Source organism: Aedes aegypti, chromosome 3, assembly GCF_002204515.2.
Source record: "Aedes aegypti strain LVP_AGWG chromosome 3, AaegL5.0 Primary Assembly, whole genome shotgun sequence".
Taxonomy (NCBI): Eukaryota; Metazoa; Arthropoda; class Insecta; order Diptera; family Culicidae; genus Aedes; species Aedes aegypti.
The window spans coordinates 157,405,261-157,417,445 of record NC_035109.1 but is presented as its reverse complement, the minus strand read 5'-3'; the positions used below and the strand labels follow the sequence as shown (position 1 = coordinate 157,417,445).

Below are 12,185 nucleotides of genomic sequence, written 5' to 3'. Positions count from 1 at the left end.
TGCTTGGTAACACTAACCGCACGGCCACGGTCCTAGATCCCTAATAGGTAATTTTTCTTTAGAAAAATATATAGCAATGACCCGATTTTGTCAACCCCTTTCGCGGAGAACTTTTCATTCATTCTGTTCTAATTTTTTGTTCAAGTTATTTTATTTGAGTTTATTTGGATATATTTTAACTGTTTTCCGAATTTTTTTTTAAACAATTTAATCCTTCAAATCATATGATACAACTCAAAAAAGTAGGTACTTTTACATTGATTCTAATTATTCGTAATAGTTTAACTATAAATATGTTTGTCGAGATTTGTGGGGGCCCGAGGATCATGGTTGCCTCGGCCCCTTTTAAATGCGGCCCAGGCTTTGAGTGTTTCTTGAATTATCAGCACGTTCTATTTTACTATGATAATTGTGAACCTTGTATACTTATAGCTACCTGAAGAGCATACCCAAATTCAATCTTTAACACTTCAGTCGTCGCGCTGTTGTATTTTGTACAACACTGTTGAAAAAAAACTCGCTTTTCGTTCACAACAGCAGCGTGGTGCTTCTGACGGTGGCAAACCGCGCGACGACTGGAAGGGTAATGAGAAACGTTTCGCTTACACCACGATTACGATTAGAAAATTGACGGTAGTTTAACACAGTAATTTTCAGGTCTACGTCAAATTAAGCATACGCATAAGCATAGATAATCGTACAATTCGTAGTTGCTACTCCGTGAATGAATAGAACAATCGACATTGCACAGATAACCAATGAACATGGCTTGTGATTAGCTAACCATTGTCAATGTGCACATTTCAAGAGCTCAAAACATAATGAAGTCAATGAAGTCGCCGGCCACGTCCTTACGGTCATCACGGAGGGGAAGGGTTGTTATTGTGACTACCGTTGTTACTAGAGACCGAGATCACTTCTGCATCTCCATGGTTGTCCCAGGAACAATTTTTGTTAGTGGGAAGGGTTAAAAAGTTACATGATCAGGATCAGGATGGTAAGTGATGCGACTCATGAAAATTAGATTTTTTTCTTATGGTTTCATTATAATGGGAAGTATTCCTGAGACAAGCCGTGGGCTGGTAGCGACTAAGTGTCTTTAAAATAGGAACATTAGAAACCTTATGCTTAAAGAATGAGGCATAAAAGAGACCTACGGAAATCAATAAAAGATAATACAGAAGCCAAGCAAACAAAAATAATAGGAATAAGGAATTAAAGTTTTTTTTTTTGCGCGTAAAACGTCTCCTTCTTGTTGTCAGGTCTCCCTTCGTGTAGACAGTGTACGTTGTGCTAATCGGCTATCACCCGATAATGTGTTGCCGAATCTTGCCCAACAAGCCAGTTCCTAACTAATTCCTGGTGCCACAGCTTTAGTAGGAGCCGCTCGATGCCCACTTTTCCACACCTTCTGTCCAGTCCAACAAAGTTCCTGTAGCGCTACGATATCGATGTTACGGGAATGTAGTTCGTCATAGATTAATCTGTCGCAACCTGCGAAACCGTGTCGCGGGTCACTTCGCTATAGTGCGTATCTATGCACTCCGTCGTGTGCATTATGCGCACTATTGAAAATCGAGTTGCAACACGGCGAAGTTGGTCAAAAATCAAACTTCGCACGTTGATTAACCAATTTTTCAACGCGAAGCAGTATATTATCTCCTATGTTATACGCAATAAGGTTTTAGTTTCGGGTGGCTTATTGAGCCTATGTTAACACTCCTTCGCCACCGGAGCGCCATCGTGCCAGCTCACGTGCCAGTTTCACGTCCCAACTAACACTAGGATCGCGTTCATGGGGCTACCACCTTGGATTTAGTTATGTGCGGATGTCTTAAAGAATTCTCACAGAACCCTAAACAGGATTCACAAATAACACCATGTGAAATTCGAACAGATAATGATCGACAGTCCTTGCCATAATCTTGAGCACAACTCTCTTAAAATTTAATTTGGGCAAGATTCACACATGACTAAATTTTACATATTCCTGAGTACATGCTGCTATCTTTGTCTCAATTCTACCAAGAGAAACGCTCGATATTGCAAAAATTTGTTTGTTTGTTTGTTTGTTTATTTCCAGTGGCGTAAAGAAAACCTTTTTTTGTTTACCACCTGCGTTTTAACGAGTCAAATACAATAAAAACTTAAAAACATAACATATAAACTAATCTTACATTCTACAATATTCACATTACATACGGTTCCAAAACTCTAGACAGCCCCTTTTAAAAACTGCTTCTGATGTCGAGCATTTGACCGCAGGAGGAAGCATATTATAATAAACCACACCTCGAACAAATAACGAGTTGGAATAGCACATTGAGTTATTGGGAGGGATCATCAAATTCTGCAAGCGACGTCCTCGGAACGGCAACAACTTTTGATGGAGTATTGGCGGAGTGTTCGTTTTCACCAACTTATACAGGAACACACAAGAACGGTGAGCATAGAAGTTTTCAAATGGGCAGCCGATCAGGTTCCTTTGCAAATGACTAACGTGCGTGTAGCGGTTCAGCCCATAAACGAAACGTACGCAGGAATTCAATGCGACACGTAGCCTGTCCATAGAATAGGCGCAGGATCTACCATGAAGTAGTTCGCCGAACATGAAGTGCGGAAGAATGAGCGCTTTGAACAGTTTCAGACGTGTGCTAATAGGAGCTCCAGAAGAACAAGAATAGAGCGATCTGAGGCATGCGTAAATTTTTCCACATTGCTGATTCACAAGGCCTTCCCACTGCAAAAATTTGAAATTGCTTATAACAGAATAATTTAGTCCGCCGTACAATTTTTTTTTTCCCGCGGTTCAAAAAGGATGGGCGGACCTGATATAGAGAGTTAAGACACTTTAGTCACAACCAGCCCTGCATAATAAAGGAATTTTATTTTCTTGAAGCGCATTCATTTATTTCTCTATCAAACAAATGGTATTTACAGTTTCATTTTGTTTCAGCTGGGTTAAAATTAAATAGGATAATTTGCATAAAATATTTTAAATGCACTAGAATCGTACTTATAATAAATATCGAGCTTGCTAAAATTGTTGCCATTTGAAAACACTTATTACTTGCTGCTAGGTATACTCAATTCATAGTTTACCACAAAACTGTCAATAGGAAATGTTCTTTCCTTCTCTTATTCTTGTTTTCCTTTCTCACTGATCCTACCTTACCAATAGTACGAAATTAAAATGCAGCACATTCTATTTAGCAAGCTTGTACGTAAATGTTTATGATAATAGGAAAAATGATAACTATCACGATTATTTCTCAAAATTACCAAATCTGATTGGAAATATTACTCTTTTGCTATAAAAATGCTACCTCTAATTATTCCTAACAAGCCAATAAATCGTTATACAATTTGTCATTTACAGATATTATGTTGCTCAGATAAATCTTATCTGCCATAAGTCTTTTCACCTAACGGTGTCGAATCTGCCTACAAGAAACGAACTGTTGTGCCCTCGTGAACTCAACAAGCAGTTGAAGCGAGGAACTTAAGTGAATTAAGTACTATTAACAATCGTATAGAAAATTCTGCTTGCGGTGCTGCTTAGGACGAGGCCATTAGTTTGGCTGCCTGTATGACGTTGTGCTGGTGATGATATCCGGCGAGATCGGCAGCTGCGCTGTGATGGTGGTGGTGATGATGGGTATGGGGCAGGGTGCCATTGACCGTTCCTCCCATGCCCGTCGAATGGGGACTATGGTGAGAGTGTAGTGAACCGAATGTACCCCCAAAGTATCCACTTTGAAGGCAGTTGTTCATATAATCACCGTATCCATTGGATGCCACCGAAGTCGGTGTCGACGATGCCAGAGGGTTGGATTCCGACTTGATCTGGCCAAATGGGGACGAGCCTATGCTGGCGCCGGTATTGTGCATGTAGTTGTTTCCGGCCGAATGCTGATTCGGATTAGACGTTGGAGTGCTGTAGATGTGAGAGGTGTTGTGTGTCTGTTGGTGGGATGAGGAAACCGTGCCGGTGCCATTGCCACCACTTCCCACGCCAATACTGCCTAGCGATCCTGTCGTGGATAGGGATGAGAGATCATATTTGCCACCGAGGTTCAGTGACGCCGCATGGTGAGAGGATGTCAGCGAAGAGGGAAGGTTGTACGATTGGTGATGGTGATGGTGGTGCGGGGAAATGTGGAGAGATCTTAGGGGTGGCGATGTTAGACTTGGAGTTTTCGGGCTGGACGATAGGTTTTTGGAGTTCCCGTTGCGATCGGTTTGTAGGTGGGATCCTGCGAAAAAAGAAAAGTTGAATTGAAGGAGTTGATTAGTTTTGTCAATTTATTAAAGTTTTATTGTAATGCTCATGCTAGTAATGTTAGTGCTTAGGGCTGGAATTGTGTATGTAATACTATGTATAGTGTATATCACGAATCTGGTTAGGCTTGAATATATCATGGTTCGTATCACCAAGCAAAGGTGATTATCAGCTTTCCCTCTAACTCAAAATCATTTTCATGACACTGTGGAGAACCAGAAGATTCTTCGGTCTCTAAAGAATGGTTGTCTAACTAACATTCCTTCGCTTTTAAGATGACCGCAAGGACGTGGCCAGCCGTGATTGACCAGTACAATTAAATTTGCACAGAGTTTTGATGAATGGGGCTCTGCACAAAAATCTATCTCTCTCTACCTTAGAATTTGTAAACAACAAGGCCAGTAAACGTCAAAATCCCTATCAAAATCAAAACAGTGAAGTGCCCCATGGGCTTTGGGATTTCCTAGCCGAGTGGTTAGAGTCCGCGGCTACAAAGCAAAGCCATGCTGAAGGTGTCTGGATTCGATTCCCGGTCGGTCCAGGATCTTTTCATAATGGAAATTTCCCTGACATCTCTGGGCATAAAGTATCATAGTGCCTGCCACACGATATATGAATGCAAAAATGGCAACTTTGGCAAAGAAAGCTCTCAGTTAATAACTGTTGAAGGGCTCATTAAACACTAATTTGAGAAGCAAGCTCTGTCCCAGTGAGTACATAATGCCAATAAGAAGAAAAAGAAGGCTTTGGGATTAACTTACCATTCTCAATGTGCACAAACCTAGAGCTCAAAATTTAAAAGTCAATGCAATTTTGAGCTCTAGGTTTGTGCACATTGATAATGGTAAGTTGATCCTAAAGCCCCATTCATCGAATATCTGTGCAACTTCGATTGCTCTGGTCAAACACGGAGTAGTTATTGTCGCACCGCCACCAAACCGGATCGCGCCAGTTTGACTCGCGACGCGCTTCAACTCGCCGTATTTGGAAATCATTTTTTTTTAGTGTGGCGCTGCATTCTTACGATTTTTATGAACATAGCGCACTATTCATATATTAGCACGGTGTGTATATGGGAAAGGTTTATCGCAAAAAATAGGCATCGCTAAATCTTTCACCACTCGAAAATATAGGTTTTTAGCTTTCATTTGACATGTTCCCCAAAAAAATCCACCGAGGGATCCCGAACATTTTTTTTTTAATTTTAAATTTTTGTTCCTTAGAGTACAATATTTTAAGTGTAATCATTGTGAAAAACAGTTTCATTGGTCTCAAGCTCGATGAAAGTTTCAATTCCAAATAAAAACTCATAAAATAAATATACACACATATATATTAGGTTCAATTTTGTAAAAAAAAAACAAGACTGTCCTATGTTATTTAGAGGATTTAATGAGCCATAGGTCACTTACTCGATTAGATGTGTTGGAAGTTCGATTGTTGGACACTTATTCGTACTGTGAAAGTACATCGATCCAAGCATTATTTCCTTTCGTGGTAAGAATATATCAAATTTCTTCTTCTTCTGTCTGGCATTACACCTCTGCTGAAACATAGCTTGCTTCCCAGCTTTCGTTTAGCGCTTAGTTATTTCTTTGTCAATCAACCGAAATTCCATACATTACTGTCCGTATTGGTTTATTATGAGGTTCATGAAGAGTAAAATCGATCAACATTACAACAGCTTGCGAAAGGAAACGAAATATGCTTGAACGTCCTATACCCCATGCTTCAGCAAAAAAAACTTCAAAAATCCTCATTAAACATATTATTGAGGCAAGTGACAATCCAAAGACTTTTTTAATAGTATTGAAATTATTTTCATGTTCTTAACAAATAGTATATCTATGTTTTCAACATAAAATATGGATAATTATGTGATTCATGGTAACGGTAAGTATTATGAGGTAGATTATCAAGTTAAATTTCATGTGTCCCACTGAAGTGCACTTGCACCGCAGTGTAGGGTAACTGCAATTTACAGTAGATTTTTGAGACTTTCTTCTAAGGGTTTCAATATCTGAAAAAGATACCTTCCCGCTCGTGCGCACATCAGCAGATACAGGGTTCATCATTTTTTACGTCGGTATGTGAAAATTGAATAACTTTGAAAAAAAAAATCAATCAATTTCTATATATGAGGTATTTTTATTTAATTTAAACCGTTGCAATTTATTTGGGCTATTTCATGGAAACAACATCAATCAAGTGGCTGCATTTATTGGTCGTAGCAAAATGAGCTCCATTTGCTGCGTTTTTCATTACGTTTGAAGTGTTTTGGGGGTTTTGCGATGATATTGGCACAAAGGACTGGCTTGAGCTCGTCAATAGTTCAAGATTTTCTAGCATACGCTTTGTTTTTCGAATAGCTCCATTAACCTAAGTCAGGAGGAGTCAAATCAGGATCTCCATCTTTTGAATTGCAGTGAGACATAGATCGCCGTCTTATTGAAGCCAGTAACAACCTAGACCTTTTTTTACTAATTTGCTGACAGACATATTGAGCAATCTTCCAAAGACATTGAACTCCACCGACTGTTTAGTACTGTTTGAAAAAAAAAATGACTCAATGATTTTTTTGGTACGTGCCAAATGCTGGTCCAAAATGTTACTACTTGGTCAGAGAATGGCGTTTGTTGAATCTCTAATAGATTTTCTGTTTCTCAAATGTGGCATATTTTCTTACTTTTGAAGCCTGATGGTGCCTGTTGACTACGATGTTTTGAAGGATATAAAAGTATAAAGTTATTCATGGTTAAAACTGTACTGAATTGATGTTTCCAAAACATGTCAAACTAAATCAATCGGTTGATAAATGTCAAAGTTATTCAATGTTCACACACCGACAAAATGGCGCACCCTGTATGCTATCACAAGGTGACTGATTCATTAGATATTGAAAATATTTAGAATTGAACATTTTATTGGAAAATTTACTGAATTACTTATATGTTTCACTTGCCCCGTTAAATTAAAATCAACTGCCCTTCTGCGTTTACTTGTCTCATGTTCTATGTAAACCTTATGGACCGCGGGACAAATATGTCTAGAACGGCAGCCAGTTGAAACTCAGTTTTCAACAGACTGAAGGATTTATCTCCTTTCCTTTATTTTCTTTCTACCCAGCATGTTTAGTGAATCTAAGCAAATTCTAAGCTGAAAAACTGGCTTTGTCTCAATAGGGGTGTAATTCCAGACACAAGAAAGAGAAAGTTCATGTATTCTGACCATGAAAAGAAACAGTTATACGCTAGAATCAAATACACACTTAAATCAAAATGCCGATCTCAGCTGTGCAAATCTCGGTAAAAGGTTGTTTGTAAAAGTGACGTTTGATGTCAGCGGCACCCAAAGGTTGGTTGGTTGGTTTGACTTTATTAACGAGATTTTTAGCCCTGGGCTAGTTCATCTCGGGACCAACGGCTTTACTTCCCTTCCGAAGGAAGTCGTCACTATAACTTTTTACGTCAAAAGTGACTATGTCGGGGATGGGATTCGATCCCAGGTCCTCGGCGTGAGAGGCGAGTGTTCTAACCACTACACCAGGTCCGTCCCTGGCACCCAAAGGTGTTGCTCTAAATAATCTTGATTTTTTGTTGACATAGCAGTTAAAACTCATTTGCTGACCGCTGGGCTGTGCAGATCTCAGTAAAAGAATGAAAAAATAGTTGAACTAAACTGAGTGTGTACTTTCACTGAACGAATAAGTGTCCTATGGCTTGTTAAATCCACAAGATCACATATGACATTTTTGTCTATTACAACATGTAACCTTATATAGCTTTGTTTTATCAATTTCATCATTTGAAATTTAGGCTATCATCGAGTTTGAGTGAAAAAAACTGCCTTCAACCATGATTTAATTTGAATATAATGCAGTTCAAGGAACAAAAATGTATAATAAAAAAATGTTCGGGATCCCTTGGTGGATTTTTTTTGAGGAACACGTCAAATGAAAGCTAAAAACCTATGTTTTTGAATGGTGAAAGATTTAGCGATGCCTATTTTTTTTTTTTGGGATAATATTTTTCTACCAGACACGCCGTGTTAGCTGTGACGCTCGGGGCCCGAGAAAAACAAGAATTTCAAATGGACCCTCAATTCTATATAATTTAATTGTATGTGCATTTTACTTAGAGCCTTACAGTTAACGTCGAAATTAGAGTTACATGTTTCTCAGGAGTACATTAATGTGGTAACGACCAAACCGTCTCATCGGAATCCTAGTGTGCTGCTTTAACAGGAGCCTCACAAAAATTCTGAAAACGCGCGATGGGTGATGTGAACCCGGGGAGACTTTTTCTCATGCGCTACGCTCGCAATCGATATCCTCGTTTTAAAACAACTGCTTAGTAACGAAGAGCCTACTATTTTCACCTTATTTATTCAGACATCTAGAATCTAGATGGTCTACGTGATACGGTCGATAACTTGCGATCCTGGATTTGTAACAATTTCGATTCTCGTTGAATAATTTTGTCGCCACTTTAATTATTGCACTGATTACACAGCGCAACAAAAATGACATATTTGCGTATATCAAGAATTAAATTATGTGTCTCTAGTAGAACTGGAACCGCTGAATCTGATGCCGTTCTCAGAAATGTCCCAGCACGTCACAATTTTTAGCTACAGGTCGCCAAAGTTGTATAAAACACTGGTTTAATTGATGTTTACAAGAAATTTAAACTATGATTTATCAAACTTGTTCGTGATCCAATCCAGCGAGCATGCAAAATAGGACTTCAACTTTCATATAAGATATAATTTGGATGAAATTGTTTGATAAAATTTTTATTAAATCGATTTTGCCACATGCTTGCAGTCTCCATACAAAACTTTTTGTTTCTCTTATATGAAAAAAATCAATGCTTTTCTAAAACACCAAAAACTAACTTTTGAACATAGATAGTGTTATGAACTTTGCTGATAAGTATTGTTATACCGTTTTGTCTCAAATTCCGAACAGACTCATATTCCGAACACTCGGTTTTTGTATGGCGATTTGGTTGAAATGTTTCGCTGAAATATGTCACCAAATAACAAGGAAATGGCAGTCAATTGCAATTCAATTTTAACGTCTCCAGTATTTTTTATACCGCGGGAGTAGTAAAGATTCTCTGGTTTGAGACCAGTAGAATCAGCTCAGATAAATTTATATGCGAAATTATTAGTTTGAATACGGTTTATTCGTGCTGTTCGGAATTTGAATCAAGGTGTTCGGAATATGAGACAGAATCAACACAGTGTTCGGCATTTGAATCAAAATGTTGTTCCATACTTTTACGTAAAAACAATACTAAAACTAATAAAATCAACATTATTTTCGGTATACCCATCAGCTAACAGTTAGGCTTTGCGAGGAAATTGAAATTTACACAAATATCAGCTAATTTATGCCAATCAGATGCATTCGAAGTCACTGTTGGCCTTAAGTGTTCGGAATATGAGTCAAAACGGTACACATAAAGTTTGAATTCGGTGACAAATTAAGCAAATAAATTGCCTTACAAGCTGGTAAACTTGCATGCAAGTTGGCTGAAATAGTCAAATTTTGCATTTTCAACAGCCAATATCTGAAAAACTAGACGTGCTGTGATATTTTCGAAAACAGCAATTGATTCGGCAACCCTTAATTAAGTAAATAGCGGTATTTTGATGCTTGAGACAAAAACGTGTTCCGCAGTGTTATTAAAAAGCACATGTTGACGGAGCGCATGAGACGCATTGAGGTAGGTACGTCTCAAAAAAATGAGGCGCCCGTGCACCTGCAAGCAATGTGACTCCTGTACATCTTATAATGCGCCCCAACCGGGCACTACACCCCACTTCATTTTCAAAAACGTGAATCTCTTGAAGTAGTCATTGTTGGCTGCGTGAATGTAGAACATTTTTCTACAGTAATTTTGGGTTGCCTTTAGCAACGGGTGTTTTGCTATATTCAAGGCTTTTTGCCTACAGCAGCGATGGGCGTGAGTTTCACTGGCTTCGCTGACTGTAATTTGCTTTACTTGGCTACTGTGAGTGAATGTCAAGATTTTTCCCAACCCTGATTATACCTGTTCACCCTATAGATGGTGTCCCAAGCAATGTGACGTGAGTTTTTATGCATGACAGTGCGATCGTTTCTGCTTCGCGAAAACTGTAACGAATAAGCATGCCGACTCTGAATGTTTCAGGGAGTCTCAGGAAGGCATCCCTCAGAGCTACCAATAATTGCAACGTCTCCAAACACCTTACAAATAGTATGTACTTCAAAGCTAACCTAAAAGAATTCCTACAGTGAAGATTTCCACATTTACATATTTGAATTTGAACTATGGCGTAATAATAATGTTAATCGCTTCCAAACAATAAGTTTAAATTTTTAATATTAATAATTCGTATTTAATATAAAACTTTGTTTGTATTGAATTTTGTTTTGCTTCTCTAAAATGATTTCCAATCCACTAGAAGCACTTAGCTTAGTTATGTGACAAAAAGTTCGTTTTCATTTTTGATTATTCTCAACCTCCTAGAAATATTTCTTTTCTTAATTTAGTGTTGCCCATGGCTGAAAAAATGAGTGTCCATCCCAATTAACACCGAAAACATAAATCCAAATTTAAAAATACACAGTTTGTCCTACAATGATTGCTAGAAAGTTTTTGAAACAGGTCATGGCTCTCGTAAGTCGCTATTTTGTTTTGTTAAACCTTTCAATATTGAAGTTTAATGGAGATGTTCTACTAAGGCATATAATTTGTTTTGCAATGCAAATCTACCATTTTGCTGAAAATGTTCTAATTATGTTTACTATGTTTTAACCATATTATGTTTTATATTTGTCTTCTTATGTTTATCAAAACATGTGTTTGGTTATATGTTTTATTTCGGTTGTTTTAGACATGTAAGACAAATAAACAGTCTCAATATGTCATATTCATGTTACATGTATGTCATAATATATACTCTTTTCAAACATGTTCTGAATAAACAAATTATGTTTATTTTCAGTCATATATAAGTTTTTCTTGTTGTCCAAAAAACAAATGTAACAAAAGTGACATTTAATACTTTTGATACCATGGATAATACACTGCCGGCTAAGAAATTCGCCATATGGTGTTCACTGAATACTTTTAAGCAAATGTTTTGGGTAAATTATTATTTTTAAGGTATGCTCTAAATGCCGATTTATCAATTTATATGAATGAATAGAGTGTGGTGGTTGTTTGCCACTGTTTAGTACGAAAAAGGTTCACTGCCTTGAATGAAACAATGGCAAATGATTGGCAATGAAATTTTTGTCTTTTCCCAAAACACTCGTCATGCAGTGTGTCTAAGGAGACCATCTTTAATTTTTGAATTTAATTTTGAATATTTACCATAACGATGAGATTTTCGTTCTGAGGCTTTGAAAAAAGTAATAATAGTTCAGTAAAAGTTCAGTGTATTAGTAAAAACAAAATAATGAACTAATTTGCAAAATGTGATGATTCCGTTTTGGAAATATTTACTTGGCTTTATGTCGGAAAATGTATGTTGAGCGATTTATAAATGCAAATTGATTTTTTCGAAGCAAAAGTGCATATTTCACCATAATTTTTGATTCGCATATTAATTAAGTGTTAAATAACAGGTATCAATCAATAACAGTTATGCAATCAAAAATGAAGGCTTGTCAATGTTTGCACTTTTACATTTCTCATTGTCGACCATCCAATGCATTTCCACTACCAAATGTTCTCAGTATTATGTTGCGTTAATGGTTTGTTGGACAAAGTATAATACATAATTATGTATACCTAAACCCATATGATACATAATTTTGACAACAAAAATATGTTGCACAAGCTCCACCTTCTGCGCTTTTCCAGTCATATATAAGTATGAATTCCAGTTTTTTTCGCTATGAAACAGA

General features: G+C 37.4%; 1 protein-coding gene across 2 annotated transcripts in view; it reads right to left on the bottom strand.

Moving 5' to 3' along the window:
* Positions 1–3,316: 3,316 nt before the first annotated feature.
* LOC5573045 (GATA-binding factor A) overlaps positions 3,317–12,185 on the bottom strand; it is a 182,844-nt gene continuing 173,975 nt past the window's right edge. For both annotated transcript variants that reach the window (XM_021852257.1, XM_001654318.2), the window contains one exon: positions 3,317–4,256. In XM_021852257.1, coding sequence (XP_021707949.1) covers positions 3,559–4,256 — 698 coding nt within the window. In that variant the 3' untranslated portion in view covers positions 3,317–3,558. The remainder of the gene's footprint in view (positions 4,257–12,185) is intronic.